This window comes from Alligator sinensis, unplaced genomic scaffold (assembly GCF_000455745.1).
Source record: "Alligator sinensis unplaced genomic scaffold, ASM45574v1 scaffold226_1, whole genome shotgun sequence".
NCBI classification, from domain to species: Eukaryota; Metazoa; Chordata; order Crocodylia; family Alligatoridae; genus Alligator; species Alligator sinensis.
Window position 1 is genome coordinate 2,649,114 of NW_005842028.1, and position 19,384 is coordinate 2,668,497.

A 19,384-nucleotide genomic window follows, 5' to 3' on the forward strand; every position below is an offset into this window, starting at 1 on the left:
TGATGCTGAACTTTGATCACATCTTTAGTCTAAAGAAATGAGTTTATGCCATACAAAATGGCAGCACAGGCATGTCATTCCCTTTGGCCTACAAATACGATGTCAGAACTGCAAAACCTATTCTTTGTGAGTTACCAACTTCCCTGGCCCTTTCGCTCAGATCTACCTAAAAAAAAATAAATCTCTGTTTGTTTTAGTGTTATATTTGACTGGGTTTTTGTATTTTTCCAGCGTTCCTTCAAATGTAGGAAATCCTGAAGAATGACCAGAATAGCATTTACTTTGCCACACTAAATGTGTTTGAAATAAACTATTGTACAAGAAGCTATTTGCCAGACATTTGCACTCAGTCAATCCAGCCCTCATTAGTGTGTATTAAAAATGCTAGCTGAGATCTCAATTCACTTGGTAGACCTGTGGCTGCCTTGCCCAGCTCAGCTGCACTGAATTAATCTCATTACTTTGAAGGGGAGATATGGAGAAACTGTAGCTATCAGCACAGGGATGGGGGCCAATCCAGTAAAAGGCTTGGATGTTGCAATACTTGCCTTTTTAGGTGCCTACATTCTGGAAGGTGTCTGGTTCCTAGTGCTGTGCATAGTGCGACTTAGGCACCCCCAAATGAGATCCAAGGTAGCCAGCATGCTATGCCTAAAATCAGATTACTCAGCATGCAGCTGCCTAGAGCTAACTAACAGGGAAAGCCTAAACCCTATCCTCAGATGCCTTATTCAAGTCTTCCCAGAGGTATTTCCATCCAGCTGAACCCTTTCCTAAAAGGAAGGGTATCTATGCTCTTTCTTTTGAAAGAACAGAGCAGGACAAGCTCATGGTTAGAGCACTGATGCAGGGAGTGGGAAATCCCAAATGCAATTCCCAGAAGATTCAAACCCCCACCTTCCAGGATAATGCCCTTGCCATAGGGCTAGAGGCTGTTTGAAGTGAGGGCACTCTTCATCCATTCTGTGTCACTGTAGAGAAAAGAATTCAAGAATCTTTGGGTCGGGGAGAGAGAGAAAGGGGATGAAAGGGATCCTGCCTTTGTAACCTCATGGTTAGGGCACTTAGCTGAGGGGGAATGCAAGGCCTGAGCTCTGTTTCCCTATTTTTATGCCTTGGAAATTACAAAGTAAAATTGTTTATTTTAAAATGCCTGGTTTCTGGCTCCCAATTAGGCTTTGACGTGAGCTAGGTGTTGAAATGCTCAGCTTTGCCAGGATTAGGGCAGTTCTGGGCATGTGCATAGCCACATATCCAAGAAATTACAGAAATGTTAAGGTATCTGTGGAGTTATAGGTGCCTTCAGGGCTGGGCAGCAGCCATACAGATGTTTCCAGGATCTCTATTCTGAGTTGAAGTGAATGCGTTCTCCTGAAGTTCTGTTCTAGATGCCAATTTTTTTTTTCTTTTCTTTTTTCTTTTCATTTTTTGGATCTTATCTTGGATATCCAGGACTGCCTGATTCCAATCTTATGCTCTTGCTCAAAACAGTTGCTTTGGATAACCTCTTTAAGAGGTTCTCTGATACCGTTCTATGTACTGGACCTATAAATATGGCTGGACTCGAGCTGGGAAGGAAGGGGATGGAGATGATGCTTTATTTTTTTTGTAATTAATGTTTTCCATGGAACCTTTTAGGGCATCCTGTTTGCAGTGCTTTGAAGATGCAACAGGACTGGTTTTGGCAGTGTGCTTCTCTTGACTTCAGTGGAAACATGCCCATTTATCCCATGGCTGAATTTGGCTCATATCCTCTTGGCTCCAGTCTGTTGCTAAGTGAAGCACAACAGGTGAATCCTATTACCAGCAATTCCTGGGTTTACCTCTGGATCCATTAAAAGACCTTTCCTTTAGTTTTTAAGCCTATGAAACCATGGGGAAATTTTTCCCCCCAACATTTTTAAACATTTTTGTGTTCTGGAACCAGGAAGACTTTTTAATAGCATTTATCCAGAACAACTCATTTTTGTTTTGATCACAGTATTTTTCTTTATACATTCCAATTCAGTCAGGAAATGTTCTTTGGGATCTGAGGAGCCAGGTCCCTTTGCTTCTTGACAAGATTCTTTGCTAAGCATCCCACTTCCTTCAGTCAATGTAGTTGGCTAGCTGAAATGAATAGCAAGTTATAGCATGGTTGTGTACTTCAGAAAAATCAAAACTATGACATACGTGAGAGAGTCTCTTGCCACTGTTTGAGATGTAATGGACAGTATTATGTAATTTTTTAAATCTGGTATGCACTGAGGAGGTTATGATTGGGTCTGTTACACTCCTTGAACTAGAGAGAATACTAATGAAGCAGTGGCTATAAAAGTATGTCTTCACACATTTCAGCGTAATAGAGGATTGTTGTCTCCCATATTCAGTTCATCAGTCTGTCTGAGCTGTATTAAGAATATGATTAAGAAGATTTCAGATATGGAACAGAAGGATCATAATGGAGGTCAGATGTAGTTGCCTTGTTATCAAAAAAGCTTCAAATGTCTTTTTTTTCTCCATGAAAGCACCTCATTTATGTATATGTGTATGTATATATATGTGTGTGTGTTATATACATACACAAACACCTCTTTTAAGGTATCTGTGGAGTTAAAGGTGCCTTCAGGGCTGGGCAGCAGCCATATACATGTTTCCAGGATCTCTATTCTGAGCTGAAGTGAATGTATTCTGCTGAAGTTCTGTTCTAGATGCCAATTTTTTTTTCTTTTTTCTTTCTTTTTTTAATCTTATCTTGGATATCCAGGACTGCCTGATTCTGCCTGATTATATATTTATATATAATTATTAATATATTATATATGCACCTCATATATATATATGAGGTGCATGTATAATAAAATATATAAATAATATATAAAAAGAGGTGTTTGTGTGTATATAACATATACATATATACACAGAGATACACATATACACAAATAAATAAACACACACACATATACTTATATGTGTGTGTGTATGTGTGTATGCATACATACATACATACATGCATATGTATATATATAAAATCCCTTGCATATACTTTTGTGTGTTCAGGAATGGGATGGTCCTCTTTAGAGCCAAGAATTTTTTTTCCTACTAAAAATATGTATCATTTCAGTTGTTCCAAAACTATTGGTAAATTCAGACACAGTCCATTGAATAGCATCAGCTGGAAACAAAATCTGGGAAGGTAGGATGAGAATTGGGGCTCTGCTTTCATATAGCATAGTCCAGTGCTTCCGGTATTCCTTCTGGGTATTGGAGATCTGGATTCAAAACCATTCTCTGTTTTAGGGAATTTCAACCCACAGTTCTTACCTCTCAGGACAATGCTTCATCTATCAGGCTATGAAGTATTCTGAAGTGGGGGACTCTCAGGCTTTCCTACTGGGGCTGTCCTGCTTTGGCATGGTTAATATTTGACAACTGCAATGAGAGACACTGAGGGTAAAAACAGATATTGACAAATAAAGTGGATCAGCTGTGGTAGGATGCATCCCAGCACAGCTGATCCACTTTATTGGGCAAATCACATACCACCTGTTTTCCTGCATTGGGTAGGGGGTCCAGTGAGGGAAAATGGGTGATATGTTTTCCTTGCTTGGGGATTCTATCCCTTGCTGCTCCATCTCTCCTTGCCAGGAGTTGCACCAGGTCTCACTGCAACCCATGCCTCACCCAGGAAATCTCTAGCACCTCATGTCTCCACACTGAAACCTGTGCTGACTTGAGCCTCTGCATGACCATGGGTTGATGTGGGTCCTGGCATGGAGGCATGGGGCAGCACTGGACCCAGGGATTCCCAGTGCCGTGTGCCTCCACTCTGGGATCCACACTGGTTTCCACACTTACCTGTGTTTCATGTAGAGGCACAGGTTGGTGCAGATCCCAGCATGAAGGCACGGGGTGCTGGGAAATTCCTGAGTCCTGCACCTTCCAGTACCTCCTTGCCTTGACCTGAGCTGACCTGTTCCTCTGTATGAAGCATGGGTCAGCAGAGACCCAACACATCTCACAGTGTGGAGGCATAAGGCTATGTGGGTCTGACATGGGGGCACAAAGTGCTGAGGATTTCCCAGGTTCATGCCTTCACACCTGGACCCATGTGGGATTTCCTCACTTATAGAAACCCACCCATGGAGACCCAGGGCCAGGTCTCCATAAGCAGGAAACCTCGACTTTCCCTGCTTAAAGAGAGGTGCCCCAGGATTCCCTGGGGTGCACCTCCATAAGCAGGAAAAGTCAGGGAGGAAATCCTCAGGCTTGAGAGGCCTGATCCTCTGTGGGAATTTCTAGGGTATGTAGGATTGAGTCCCTCAAGTCCCAGAGCATCTGCTGAAGGTGACTGAAGAGTATGGGCAGCTCTAGGCACTCTCTCACTACAGAGCAGATAGACATCTGCCACAGTAAAGCAGCACTATTTAACACTACTGATGTGGTGCAACAAAGGTAGGGGTGTCTATTTGCTGGCCCTTTGTTCTGCCATAAAACTTTTTATGGCAACACAAATATGATGTCAGGCAATGTCTGTTTCTACCCTGAAAGCACGTTCAGAGAGCAGTTCTACAAGATCCTCTAGCCAGGTTAGGTGGAGGGAGATGCAGATTCAAATCGATATGCATTCAGACAGTAGAGGAAGCTGATCTTGGATCTTCCACATTCTGCATGGGCAACCTAATCCCTGAAGCGTTAAAAGTAGTGGTGGGGGTGGTGGGATGACCTGCACCTCTTTTATAAACCTGATTCTAGATCTCACTGGCTTTTAGTGCAAGTGCCAGACATGGAGCATTTCATTTATATGAAAGGGAGTGAGTAAGTCACTATTTCTCAGGTGAATTTCATGCCATTTTTTTCCTGCCATTTTGGGATCCTGAGTGGTGTTTTGTTTTGTATTGCTTAATTTTGTAGTAAGTGAAGACATAAAAACACCTGTCATTCAGAACTACATACATGTGAAACTTTTAAGTCAAAGTGGTGTGTGCTATATGATCTAAGAGATGGTAAGGAACTTGAAAGGAGAGAAGGAAAGTGAGAGAGCTGTACTAGCAGTGAGATTGTGAGAAGAATCTTCTTGCCCCCATACATCACCCTAGCATGACAAAGGAGAAAACACCTGGTTTTTTAACATGCATATTTGTCAGTTTCACTTGATCAAAAAGCATGTGGGTTGCCTGTGGTGGAGTTTAGATCACTGCCTAGAGAAGAAAGTAGATCTAAAATCCGTGCCTTTGTCTCAGAATCTTCAACAGCCTGTTTTCACTGCCATCCTCCTACTGATTCCTTAACAGCAACAAGTAAGGCCAAAATTCAGAAAGCATGAGAATAATGGTAAAGTTACACATTATACTTAGACTGCACTAAATCTGTGAAACGTTAAACAATGTTAGTAAGATTATGCTGTAAGCAGTCACATATTAAGGGTTAATACTGTTTCTTGCCTGTACAGCTCTGACTTGTCACTAGGTCTAGGGACAGACATTCAAAAAGCCGAAGCCTGAATTGATTCAATCTTTGTAGGTTAGTCTAGCCTGCCTAGATTGAATCAGTTTGCAACTGCACATCCCATTCGGACTGAGGAAATGCAGGCACATGCCTGGAGTCACTTAGGCCAAGAGCCAAGGGGTTGCTAGAGCAGCCCTCAGCTGCAAGGAAGTTGTGCTGGGGGGGGCATGGCCAGCCCCAGCCAGCAGTAACTTGAAGTGAGCTGGCCAGGGGTTCCCTCCCTGTCCACTTGCTTAAGGGGCCCTGCCAGCCAGCCTCTGGCTGTGCCCCAGGCCCGCAACTGAAGTGGCAAGGGAGCAGGGTCCTGATGGGGCAGCAGCCCCAGCCCTGGTGTCCGGGCAGTACAAGCCTCTTCCCAGCAGGGTGCCACAAGTGGGGGTCAGCACTGCTGTGGACTGCACAGAGTGGGCAGTGGCACTGGGGCTCGGAGGGGGCCATCACCACCCCCACCCCCCAGCACCACTGCCACCACTAGTGTGCAACAGCTTTCCCCACCCCGCCCCCACCCTGCCAGGAAGAGGCTCACACTCCTGGACCACTTCTCCAATGCCCCTTCAGGCGCAGGGATGCAGCTAAAGCCTGGCCAGCAGAGTCCCTTAGGTGGGGGGCAGGGAGCAGGGTTAGTTCCCCCTCTATCCCTGGGGGACTGCAGCGGGGTCTGTCCGCCCCAACCACCACCACTCCCAGGGAGCAAGTGGCAGAATAAGCCCCTTCTGCTGGCCACTGGAAGGAGGGGAAAATAACCCCACTCCCTGCCCTCTGCCTAAGGGGCGCTGCCAGAGTGGTGAGGAGGGAGGGGGGAGCAACTATGAGAGGGGCAGCAGGCCCCGCCACAGTGTCTTGAAGTGTGAACCTCTTCCCAGTGAGGAGGGCCATGCTGTGGGAAGGGGTGGGGTTGGGGAAAGCAGACTAGAGGTGGCAGTGGTGCTGGGGAGAGTGATGGCTCCCTCCCAACCCCGGTGCCACTGCCCACCCCATGCAGGCTGTGGCAGTGCTGATTCCCACCTGCAGCCCCCCACCGGGAAGATGGTTGTGCTGTCCGGACACCAGGGCAGGGGATACTGCCCCGTCAGGGCCCTGCCCCCTCGCAACTGCAGAAGCAGGACAGGGGTGTGGTTAAAGGCCAGCCTGCAGGACCCCTTACACAAGGGTTCAGGGACGTGAGTTATTTCCCCCTCCCTGTGGCATCTGGTGGAGGGGGCTTATCCAGCTGCTTGCCCCACACATGGAGCCAGCGGGGGCAGCGGCAGTCGAGGGTGGAAGATCCCAGCTGCAGTCCCCCAGGGCAGTGGGGCTAGAGGGGGGAATAACCCTCCCTCCCTGGCCCCCCCACCTCAGGGGCCGTGCCTGCTGGCATTTAGCCATGCCCTGGCCCTGCCACTGCAACAGCGAGGGGGAGTGCCTGGGGGACCCTGGCCCAGGTCCATGCCGGTGGGGGACAGATTGGGGAATTAAACCCCACCCTGGCCAGTTCACTCAGAGCTACTGCTGGGGCTGGCCATGGCCCTTACCCCCCCGCAAGAGTAGCTGGCAGAGACATACAGGTCTGCGCTGATGGGACAGGAGGGGGCAGGGAATAAAACTCTTCCCTGCCCCCTTCCCAGGGCCAGTGTCTGGCCAGGCCTCCACCCTTGCCTGTCCCTGCTCTGTCTGCCGGTCCACAGTTTGCCAGTCCGCGGTTTGCTGGTCCTTGATCTAAAAAGGTTGGGAACCTCTGAGCTAGACCATGGGTGTCCCACTTCGAGGCAGCTGGGGGCCACACACTGTGCGGGCCACAGATCTAGTAGCCACATTCAGCAGAGGCAGGGGGGGAGGGCCCTTTCTCTTCTCCACTGCACAGACTACCTAGCGTCCTCCTCTTCTGGCCATGCCTCCCCCCGGGAGCACCCTCAAAGGAAGAGACCCATGCCTGCGCTACAGAGGAAGGCAAAACCCCTCACTGTCCATGCTGATATGCCCAGGGGGTAAAAATCTTTCTTGATTCCCTGTCATGATTGTTCTGACCCTGAATAGAGAGGCAAAGCCTAACCAGAAAACTCAAGATTATTTTAGCCTCAACAGAAACATTGTCATATCCCAGTCAAAAGCCCCAGCCTTGGCTCCAGACAACAACCAATACTTTTGAGGCAGGTGAAAAAAATACCCTGACACCTGTAGAAACAGGAAGAGAAAATATTCCTCCTTGGCCCTATGTGGCAACCAGCAAAGCCTATAATCATGGGAAAAACAGACACCCTCCACCCTGCTCTGGAATCTGGGGACTGCAAATACAGTTCATATATCACACATCCTAACTGAAGAGCCAGGGCACCTCTTTCTGTTCTCCTATCCACTCCATAAACTGATCCCCAGCTCCTTCAATGTTCTTTCATAACTAAACTTGTTATGATGCTTTGCTTTATTCCCCTTCTGATGAGCATGGATCTCTACAATTGTTACCAGTTTTGGGCTTCAGGGCCCTCTTGTGATCTAGTGATCTGTTGGTGGAGGGGGGAGCTCCTGTTGCTGTCTGGGAAAGTGCATGCATGCAGTTATTTCCCTTAAAGAGAGGGAGGAAGATTTGCCTTCGCTGACTTTCACAAATAAGTCTTGTAAAGACACTTGGTTCAAAAATCAGAAATCACTGCAAGAATTTGTCTCAGAAATTTAATAGAAATCCAACTAATGCCCTAATTGGTCAACATTGGATTTATTTCCATTTAGATGAGAAGTTTTATATGAAACACGCTGTTAGCAGAAACCTTGAATGCAATAGAGCCACACTTTGAGCGCTGCTCATTTTACTTAAGTGATACCATGTATATATTGTCCAGGGTGGTACTACTGGGAAGAAGTAGCAGCCTGTTAATGGCTAAGTCTCACTCCCAGAATCTGGTATGACCACAGGAGTCAAAGCGTTTCCAGAAATGGTGTGGGAGGGTGTCTGCAGAGAGCAAATGATCTCATTACTTGTCCTCCCTGCTCCCAATTCAAAATAATTAATACCTAAATGTTCCTTACAATTAGTTTAGTTTCCTGCCTGGCTGGTTGACAGACACTACTGAGGTTTGAATCCATTGCAAACAAAAGCAGATGGCTACTTCGCTAACAGATTATGGCATCAAGGCGCACAGCCATTCAGCTCTGTCTCAATAAACTTCAACTTCTGATTTATAAAGTGAGCATAATAGAAGAAATCCATGATGCCTATAATCAGAATCACATTACAGCACCACTTAAAGCAGTAGCAGAATTGCCTAAGTAGTTATTGTATACTCGTGCCGAATTCAAATCTTATTAGGCAAGAAAGCAGTGCCTGGAAAACAATTTGTCTTGCCTTTGCTATTACAATCTCTCATTTAATTTTTATTGAGCTAATTAAGCTTAAAGTGATATTTCAAGTATAGATAACTACTACTGGATTTTTGGCTAACATATTATGTGGTCCAATTAACATAAATCATCTGATTATTTGCTTATTTGGGACTTTATAAAAAATATCACCTCGGTATACTTGTATACCTGCAATTTCATAATGGAAGTTCATTAGTTTCATGCTGATTAAACCAGAAAGAGAAAGGGAATGTGGTGAAGTATAGTAAATAGGTATTTGGAATAGCAGGCACTGCCTGTTGTTTTAGATGATAAATTGCAAACAAAACATGCCTCTCATTACTAATGAGGTGTGCTTCATGGTCGAGGGCAAGGCTAGAGTTATCTATCCATAGTGGATGACGGCTCCAGATGATGGCACAAAATTTCCTAACAAAGGCCCTGTATTCTCAGCATCCTGTGTGCTTATTTTTTTCCATGAAGATAAATATAGTTTTGAAGGACAGCAAAAATATGCTTGTCATGTGTTGTGCACCTGAAAACCAAATCTACTCTTGGTCTCATACACTGCTGGTCATATTTTTCAAGAGTCCTGCTTTAATTTAAGCTCTTTAATGAAGTCTTTGAATTTTCAAAAATCCTCTTTTTCTTGGAACTCCCAGTGTTTTGACACTTCTGAAAATTTGGCCATTTATATGAGTTCCCAGTGGTGGACCTGTTGGGCAGTGAGCTAGCTGAAAATCTTTCCCAGAGTGGCTTTGTGGGTTTGTTTTATTCCTGTGCTAGAACACCACTAAATTCAGGGAAGAGGTGAGGTGTTTCTAAGGGTGGGTTTTGTCTCCCTAATTCTGAGGACCATTTCTGAGTGAAGTTAGAACAGCTTCCCAGCAAATGATCTAGGTTCTATAACTAGTCTGCTGCCTGGAGGATAGTGTAGGAATGAAGTAGGAGGCCCCCAGGGCCACAAGTAAGGCTTCTGGGGCCAGCCTAGTGCTGGCCCCAGTCTCCCCTACCCAACCCGGGGCAACTTGCCATGTGCAGAGCGCCTGTGGCATAGGCATTCCCTGGGGACAACTAGCAGCATACAAGGTAAACTTGCTTACATGTCCCTGGGGAACCAAGCGTTCACACACATCAAGGCTAGGGACAGATATTACACATACACTGATTTCAGTGATCCAAAAACTGATTTAAACCTGTAACAGAAGAGAAGTTCAGTGCACATAAACCAGTTTGAAAATGGCTGAAACCAGTTTGAGATAAACCTGGTTGAATGTAGTATCAGACTTAATTGATTTGGCTCAAACCAGTTTATGAAATATCTGTCCCAGATTCCTTGCTGGCTTAAATTAAATCAGACTCTCCCAGCATCCTGGTATGCTCTCTGGGCTGGGTGGGGCTCTCTGCTCCACAGCAGGGCTGGGCCCTCCCCTCTGCTCCCTGGCTGCACTTCCGGCAGAGACTTGCAGGTACAGCAAGGTCTGCCTGGCTTCCCCTTGCCCTACCCACCCCTTGCTGCTCAAACAGGAAATCCTCCCCCTCCCCTCCTCTCCTTCCCATCTCCCACAGCAGAGACCCTAGCCTCAGGGACCCTAGGCATGTGGTATGCTAGCTAATGCAGACGTGTCAGTGTCTCCAATTTCACTTGGATAGGCCGACAGAACAGTGACTGCTTAGGGCTGTTTGGAGCTAATCAACAGGTCAGCTGGTAAGCTGTTTAAGAAGTTTGAAGAAATGGAGAGAGGCTGGTGTTTTGCTAATTGGGTGATAAGCACTGTTATCTGTCTCCTGGTGGCTTGCTCATATGTCAGTTTGCTGCAGACAGTATAAAGAAGCAGGGAGGGAGATTGAAAAGCTCCATGTCATCAACAGATGCATGCACTGTATCACCCCCCACCCCGCTTGCCTCAGAGTGCTAGCAGGGGGCTGGGGGGCTGACAATACTCCCACCCCTCGAGCAGTGAGCGGGGAAAAGTCTGGGATGCTTGAGGCAGACCTCCCTAATCAGAAAATCCTGCTAGGGCCTGGCCACACCCCACCCTCAGCTCAGTCTGTGCAAGGGAAGGGTGGGCTGCTCTAGTGCCCCCTTGCTTCTAGCCTGAGCCACTGCAGGTATGTGCCTGAATTTCTGAATTTCCTCAGTCCAGAGAGAATGGCTGTGCTGTTTCAAACTGATTCAATCTAGCCAGGTTAGACTAATTTGCAAACATTGAATCAATTCAGGCTCAGGCTTTTTGAATGTCTCTCCCTAACCCTGGATGCAGCCACAGAGTTCGTTGGAGATCCTCCCCTGCATGAAGTCCTGGAGCACAATTTCCCCATGGTATATATATGGCATAGGTAATACTAAGACAATATTATTTGGGCGAAAGGAAAATAAAGACTTTATTACAACCATTACAAAGGAGAGAAAATACGATACAACCTACTTTTCCTCAGGATAGGAGGCACACATTAGAATTAGCTTAAGTGCCATTTTTACCTTCTACCTATGTTCCTTTATGTCAATACCTTAATATCTTTGAAAATAAAATATTTTGGGGTATGTGGTGGAAAAGAGTAGCTCCAGGGCATTACTTTTATCAAAGGAGCTTTTTGCATTCTTTGATTGAACATTAATTTACCACAAGAAATCAGTGATTACCTGAGCAAGCTGCATTCTTGACTAGATACGGACTGTTTTCAAAGTGTTTCTGATAAACATAAACCCATACATGTTTTTTTTGCTTGTGTCATAGGCTTGCCTTTGGCAAACTTAAGCAGTTATAACCTCACTGTTCTGGAAGGAAATAGCATCACAGTGTATTGTGATGCCACTGGAGTGCCACTTCCCAACGTATCCTGGGCTTTCACTAATCTTGTTTCAAACCACGAGGTAAGCTTTTCATTCAAATATGTGTCTCTCTAGAGACTGAATCCATCTGCTGAAGGATGATCTGGAGCATGGCTTTCAATTTTTATTATTTTTATAATCATAAATATGAAATGGAAAATTAATGTTATCCTTGCATTTACTTTCCAGCTGTTCTTAATCCACAGTGACTGATGCAATGCTTCTTGGAAAAACATATTTATTCCTTGAAATACTGATTTTTGTTTGAAGTATATGGACCTTCATTTGTAAACTACAGTTCTTTAATTCTATAAGAATACTAGTTACATGATGAGCTAGGAAAGTGAAGCTCAAACACTTATTATCAGGAAAATACTAGTTTAGTAAATGTAAAGTTTCATGAATATAATTGTACTGTATTCTCAGATATGATATGCTTGAGTTATAGCTGTAAATATTAATTACTTTAGTGGGGAAAATCACCTTGATAATGTGGGTTTTTTATTTTCTTTAACAATATAACAACATACAAATTTGACTTTCAGGTTACTCTAGAGGAAATAACAAAATTCAGTTATAATGTATGGAAAGAAGAAGACAGGCGGGCGATCCAGGCTGACCTGGACAGGCTCAGCAAGTGGGCGGACGAGAATCTGATGGTGTTCAACGCCGATAAATGCAAGGTTCTCCACCTTGGGAAGAAAAACCCACAGCATCCTTATAGGCTCAGCAGTGCTATGTTGGCTAGCACTGTGGAAGAAAGAGACTTGGGGGTCATCACTGACCACAAGATGAACATGAGCCTGCAGTGCGATGCTGCAGCTAGTAAAGCGACCAAAACGCTGGCTTGCATCCATAGATGCTTCTCAAGTAAATCCCGGGACGTCATTCTCCCCTTGTACTCGGCCTTGGTGAGGCCGCAGCTGGAGTACTGCATCCAGTTTTGGGCTCCACGATTCAAAAAGGATGTGGAGAAGCTTGAGAGAGTCCAGAGAAGAGCCACTCGCATGATCAGAGGTCAGGGAAGCAGACCCTACGATGACAGGCTGAGAGCCCTGGGGCTCTTTAGCCTGGAAAAGCGCAGGCTCAGGGGTGATCTGATGGCCACCTATAAGTTTATCAGGGGTGACCACCAGTATCTGGGGGAATGTTTGTTCACCAGAGCGCCCCAAGGGATGACGACTAGGTTGAATGGTCATAAACTACTACAAGACCGTTTCAGGCTGGACATAAGGAAGAATTTCTTTACTGTCCGAGCCCCCAAGGTCTGGAACAGCCTGCCACCGGAGGTGGTTCAAGCGCCTACATTGAACACCTTCAAGAGCAAACTGGATGCTTATCTTGCTGGGATCCTATGACACCAGCTGACTTCCTGCCCTTTGGGCAGGGGGCTGGACTCGATGATCTTCTGAGGTCCCTTCCAGCCCTAATGTCTATGAAATCTATGAAATCTATGAAATACTTACTTATAATGTCACCCAAATGCTGCCCTTTACAATCCTACCATTCTGTCCCCATTTTCACAGTGTGTACAAGTTGGAGACCCATTGATTATTTTCTTTATAATGCAGATGCTGATAAGACCTTTGACAAGATTTCAGCATGGGGCTGCTGATATCTTAAATCTACCTTATCTGCATTGCATTCTGGAATTTGTGGCTTTAGTCTTGAAATTGTGGCTTTCTGCCATCTTGGAGTGTAAACTGCCTAAGTTACTCCATATGAGATGTATGGCTTTTGCTTGACAGAGAGGGCTGGTTCCTATCTTCCACATCTGCTTAAATGTGAAAAGGACAGGGAGATGCCCTAGTAGGACATCTGCTATAGATGAAATTTTGGGGAAGTGGTATAGTTTGCCTTGTCTGCCTCTCTACTCCCCCTTAACACATTGCTTCCCTGCATTAAAAATTGCAATAATAGTTGCATCTACAATGAATTATGTACTGCCTTGAATTTTTAAAAATATTTAAGAATTTTCCTAAGCCAGAAAGAAGAGCTAGTGCAGTTTGCAGGATGTGCAAGGACTCGTTTTTTTTATCCCAAGGGAACCAGAATGTCACGTGGCCTTTTAACTTCTGTTACAGCTCATTACATTAGGCCTGTATAGGTAATCATAAGACTTGCTTTGTGGCTGGTAGAATTAAGAACACTAAGGTCTGTAACATACAGAGAAATTAATTTTAAAACTTGACTTTTAAACTAGCCAAACACACCAGTCCACCACCAAGATTGAGAGATCAAAACAATTTGGAGAGCCTATACCTAGCCTTTTTTTAAACCAAAACAAACGGAGGATAATGCTTAAATGAGATCACCTTGTGCTTTTTTAAAACCTTTTTATCTTTAAAATGCAGCATCCAGTTTGTTTAAAAGCTTTCCAGGAAAATTCTATCCTGGCATAATTTTGGATCTGTGAAATTTCAAAGGGGCTTGTAATGGAAGGCCAGCTATGGAGTAACACTAGTCCTTTCAAGAGTAAGACATGGAGTGCTCTTTAAATTCATTTGCCATTCACCACTAGCCTTCCCTTTCTTTGCTAATTGGTTTTCTATTTTTATTCCTCTTCTCCACACCTTCATGTCTTTGTTTTTGTGTCTCATATTGCTCCTCCTAGTACTTCTGTGTATTTTCTTCTTATAAGGAAAAATCCTTGCAGAAATAGAGTTTAGTTATCCACGTGCTTAACTTTTGCTTCAGTTGGAGTTTTTACTATGCACTTTGGCCCTGATACTGCAGTCCGTTCCCTGTGAATGGACTCTTCCATCTGGTGCAAGTCCCAGTGATTACAGTAGGACTAGTGAGTCAAGTTAAACAAATGGGTAAATGTAGCATTGGAGTAAGAAGCCTTGCATCATTTAGATCAATGGGAGTTTTGCTGTTGACTTCAGTGGAGAAGAGGGTAGTGAGAATGAGAGAATGGACAATTCCTTACAACCCAAAGAGGAATATTGAAGTTACTATGGTTCAATGCTATGGTATCTGTAATACTATGATATCTGCAATGCTGCAGCTCGCTCATGGGGATCATATAGAAGTCCTAGCAAGGGAAGTTAAGTAGATTTGTGAACTGTTCATTTTCTCAGATTTATTTTGTTTACTTTTCTTCTTTAAAGCAACATTAGACTATTTTATGTAAAACTGACAAAAACAGAGAGTTGTTTTTGGCCATTTTAAGGACCTGCTTTAAGATAATAGAATCCAAGCTTTTTTGCTTAAGGCCTGACACTTCATTTGTCATTCATTCTGATGTCTTTTAATGTTGCAGCACATAATCCAATTATTGTTTAGGTAGTGCTTTAAATGCACACAGAGCTTTATAAAATATAAAAGACTCAAGGTGTGCCTCAATCAGCTTACACTCAAATGCAACAAGATGATAGGGGCAATAGTTCAGGAGCTTGAAGAAACCAATTTGCTGTAGGAAAGATTCAGGCTAGAAGGAAGCTTTCAAAACAAAGTTTTGGGAGAACACTTTGTAGTTGTGGCGAAGTAGGCTGGAAACAGATGCAGCCTTTGTGCCTCCAAAAAGTTTTTATGGAGGTACAAAGCCCAAGAAAACAGATGTCCATGCCCCTTTTTGCGCCACAACTGTCCAAAATTGTGACCATGACAATAGGTGGTATAAATTTATGCCACTTTCTTGTGGTGGATGTCTGCTTGTTTTATGGTGTGAGAACATGGGCAGCCTGGAACTGCCTCTCCAGCCACACTGGACTGACACTCCTGGGGCTTCAGGGGTCCAATCCTATGTGCCCTGGCAATTCTCCAGAAATAGGCCCCTGAAGCCCTGAGAGTGCCTTTCCAGGTTGGTCTACTTGTAGAGGTTTGCCTTGGGAATTCCTTGGAGGGGATGCCCCAGACACGCCTGTCATGCTGGTGCACCTGACTCAGGACAATGGGCGATATCTGTGTCATCTAGTGAAGCAAATCATCTGTGCTGGGACTTATTCTAGCAAAGTTGATCCCGCTTCAAATAAAACTTTTATTTATAGCTATAGACTGCTCAAAGATTAGAGAGAAGTAGTGTAGAGTAAAGGTTCAAAGCAAAAAGTGATAGAGATTAAAACAATGGAAAAGCAAAGGTTGAAAGGAACATAGGAAGTGAGAGCATTAGTGACTGGTGCCTCCTGAATTGGCGGGGAGGGGGGGTGATGACAGCAGCCCTGTCAGGGGGGCACCAGCCCTACTGACAGCATTAGTGTTGGCCATCAGGTGGGGCACGTGCACCCCCTACCAGTCACCTATGGGTGAGAGCACGACTGAGAAAAGAAGTTCAGAGTAGGCCTTAAAATGAATGAGTGATGACATAAAGCAGAGGGAATGAGCAAGGGAATGGGTATGAAAAGGCCAATCAAATTTTGATGCAAAGGAAGAAATGTCAGAAGAGAGGGACTGGGAGTGGATGAGCTTGATGCTTGGAGTTTGTGTATTCATCTGGTTTCTGAAATCTGCACTCATGGTTTCTGGTTCCCGACCTTAATATGTTTTAAAGCACCGAGATGTTTGTAATTTTAGATAATAGAGGTTGTGCAGCATACAGACAGTGTTGTTAATGGGCATAATGAACAGACCAAATTCCATACTGTTTCTACACTGTTCAGTGCCACTGAAGATTGTATATCAGCAGTTTCTTAGGTGAGATTATGTGGGTGTAAATCAACAGAGTGCCATAGAATCTTATTTAATATATAATACTATGGTGCTGAATAAAATTTTATGAAAATACTAGCGAATTGCCCATCAAGGATGATGGTGGGGGCTGCGGGGGGGAGGGCGAGGCCGGTTCCATGCCACCACCACCCTGTGCCATCCTTGCCTCCATGGACCAGGACCGGGGGAGTGGGGGGAGGCCAGCAGCGCTGGCCTTGCCCCCCTGCTTTGTCTCCTCCATCACCACTGTCATGGTGGCGCTCCGCAGTCCCACACTGTCCCTGCCATCCCCTCTGTTCCTTTCCGCCACCATCCCACGCCACCGCCGCCTACAAGGAAGGAGCAGGACCAGGGGGGCAGTGAGGCCAGTGGTGTTGGCCTCAACCCCCTGCTCTGTCCCCTCCATTCCCTCCATCCCCACTGTCATGGGAGCATTCTATCCCTGCCATCTTTCTCCCTGCCCCCCACTCTGTGTCTGGCCCCGCACCCCTCCTCCACTCTGTCCCCTCCATCCCCGCTGTCATGGCAGCACTCTGTCCCCGCTGTCATTCTTCCCCCACCCTCCGTGCCTGGCCCTGCACCACTCCCTCATCCCCCATCCTTGCCGTCAATCTTGACAGGCAATTCGCTCTGTGTGAAGCACTGGCCGGAGCCCTGCCCCACTGGGAGCCATGTGCCACAAGAACATTACAAACAGACAGACAGGCAGATGGACTAAGCCCTTTATTCTATATATATAAAGGGCTTAGTTCACCTGCCTGTGTGTCTGTTTGTCTGTTCGTAATGCTCTTGGGGGTGTGTGGCTCCTGGTGGAGCATGGCTCCAGCTAGTGCTGTGTGTGGGGCGAATTGCTCATCAAGAATGATGGTGGGGATGGAGCGCTGTCATAGAGGTGGATGGTGGAGCCCTGCCCTGCCCATCATTCTTGACAGGCATTCTTGACGCAGCACTGGCTGGAGCCCCGCCCCGCCAGGAGCCATGCCCCCACAAGCGTTATGGACAGACAGACAGACAGATGGACTAAGCCCTTTATATGTCTCTCTCTATATATACATATATATATATATATATATTTATATATATATAGTGGCCAGTCATTGAACAGCAATAAGGTTATAGGGAAGGAAAACTAAAAGGCTCCGGAATCATTGTTATTTCAACTCTGTCGCTTGTTCTACAAGGTAGTTGACACACGTTTGTTTCTTTTCTTGTCATTTGCAGAGTGATACAAGTAAGAATCCTGCCTCATTAACCATAAAGAATGTTTCTTCTAAGGACAGTGGACTACGGATTTCTTGTTTAGCAGAAAATATTGTGGGAGAAGACCAAGCTTCTGTTGAGCTCACGGTGTTCTGTACGTAAACAGTGTTGCATACAATTTCAGCTGCAGAGAACCCTGATCAAACTGCATCAGCACAAAAAATGTTGGGTGTAAATGTCTGTTGGGCACATAAGTTATTGAAGTAAAATATCCTCCAAGTTTATGAACTATATTACATTTAACAGCACAATCAGAAGTTGTTATTTTTTAATGTTTTACTACATGGAACTGAACATCCCTGCGTATCTGGGCTTATACCTGTCTTAACTTTCAGTTTGAACTCATTTAAGTCAATGTTTGAAGTCCCAAATGTTCAAGAGACAATATAAACTGGAGATGTGTGTGTATATATATATATACATTATATACATATGAATATGTGTGTGTATAGAAGGAGAGGTGCACACAGTAATAATTGACCCTATTATCTTAATAGTATTAAGTGTTAAAGCCGTTCCTCTAAACAGTAATTCTGGTATGTTAAAAAATAGTTATTCTGTAACATTTGTTTTCCCAGGCATATTTTACTTTGCCCATAGCTCTGAAATAATCAATTTACTTGTTATGGTCAGGACAAGAGAGTTGGTACATGGGATAAAATCACTAACCTCTTAACTGTAAGATTCCAGCATGAATCTATTTAAAGTGAATTAAGTAGGATATTTAAATAGTCTTCAGCTGTTGACTCTTCACAGTAATCATCAGTTGGAAGGCTCAGACTTAGACAAAAATTTGCTTAGTAGATGCTCATGGCAGATTAGATTAAAGAAGTATCTATAGATGAAATGTTTTATAAGTTTAAATCAGATGTCAAATAGCTACTGGAAGGGACATAAACCACAAATATTTTGAAGGGTGTTAGCAAGGAATCCCAGATTGACTGCATTATGAATGGTATGAAGGAATATAACTAGATGGAAATTGGATGAGTAACAAGGAAAACTTCTTGCCAGTGAAATGTGCAATGTTGTGGAAAAGTCTCCCAAAGGAATCAATAGTGTGGTCCATAAAATTGGGACATTTTGAATTCAATAGCATACTAGAAAATGTACTGTAGGAAATGATCTTGTACTGGTTAGGAGATAGCAGGGGTCAGCAATATACTGCCCATGGGCCAGATCTAGCCCACAGAGCTGGAAGACTTTGCCTCTGGCCATGCCTATGCTGCGGCTATACTGTAGGTGAATAGCTGGAAGCTGTACCTGCATTGCCACCATTTCCCCTCACCTCCCTGCTCCTTGGCTGCAGGGCAGGCACAATTTTCAGCCAGTGGCAAAGTAAGCTGGAACTGGGGCCTTCCAGCTACACCCGTGCTACAACTGGGAGGTGGGGAAAAACAGCAGCAGTGTGGATGCAGCTTTCAGCTGCCCCTCACAGCTCCCCACCAGCTGGAAGCTGCACCTCCACTCCTGCTGGGAAACAGGGGGCTGGGACAAGTGGGTCTGGTACTAGTGGAGCCCCCAGGTGCCTGGTCCCAGAAAGGGTACATGCAAACCTTACTGCTAGTGTACTTCTGAAGCCAGCTTGCCTGAGTTGGACTGCAGCCAGGTTGTTCTAGCCCACATCTTGAAAAAGTGGACTGCTCTTGCTCTCTAGTATCCATGATGCTATGATGAAAATCACCTAAAAATGTGGATGCTGATTTGAATATACTTCTAGTGCTGTTTCACATTTTAATTAGCTCTTCAACACTTTTTATAGTACTTGGTGCTTTGGCTTAAAAACAATGTGGAGGAGTTCACATTAAACAAAAACCTTTAGGAGGACTTTTTCTCACCCCA

General features: G+C 44.8%; 1 protein-coding gene across 1 annotated transcript in view; it reads left to right on the plus strand.

Moving 5' to 3' along the window:
• The window catches only part of LOC102372380 (BDNF/NT-3 growth factors receptor), a 128,908-nt gene that overhangs the window by 41,747 nt on the left and 67,777 nt on the right, over positions 1 to 19,384 (plus strand). The window contains exons 6-7 of the mRNA XM_006022305.2: positions 11,538 to 11,674; positions 17,504 to 17,636. Coding sequence (XP_006022367.1) covers positions 11,538 to 11,674; positions 17,504 to 17,636 — 270 coding nt within the window. The remainder of the gene's footprint in view (positions 1 to 11,537; positions 11,675 to 17,503; positions 17,637 to 19,384) is intronic.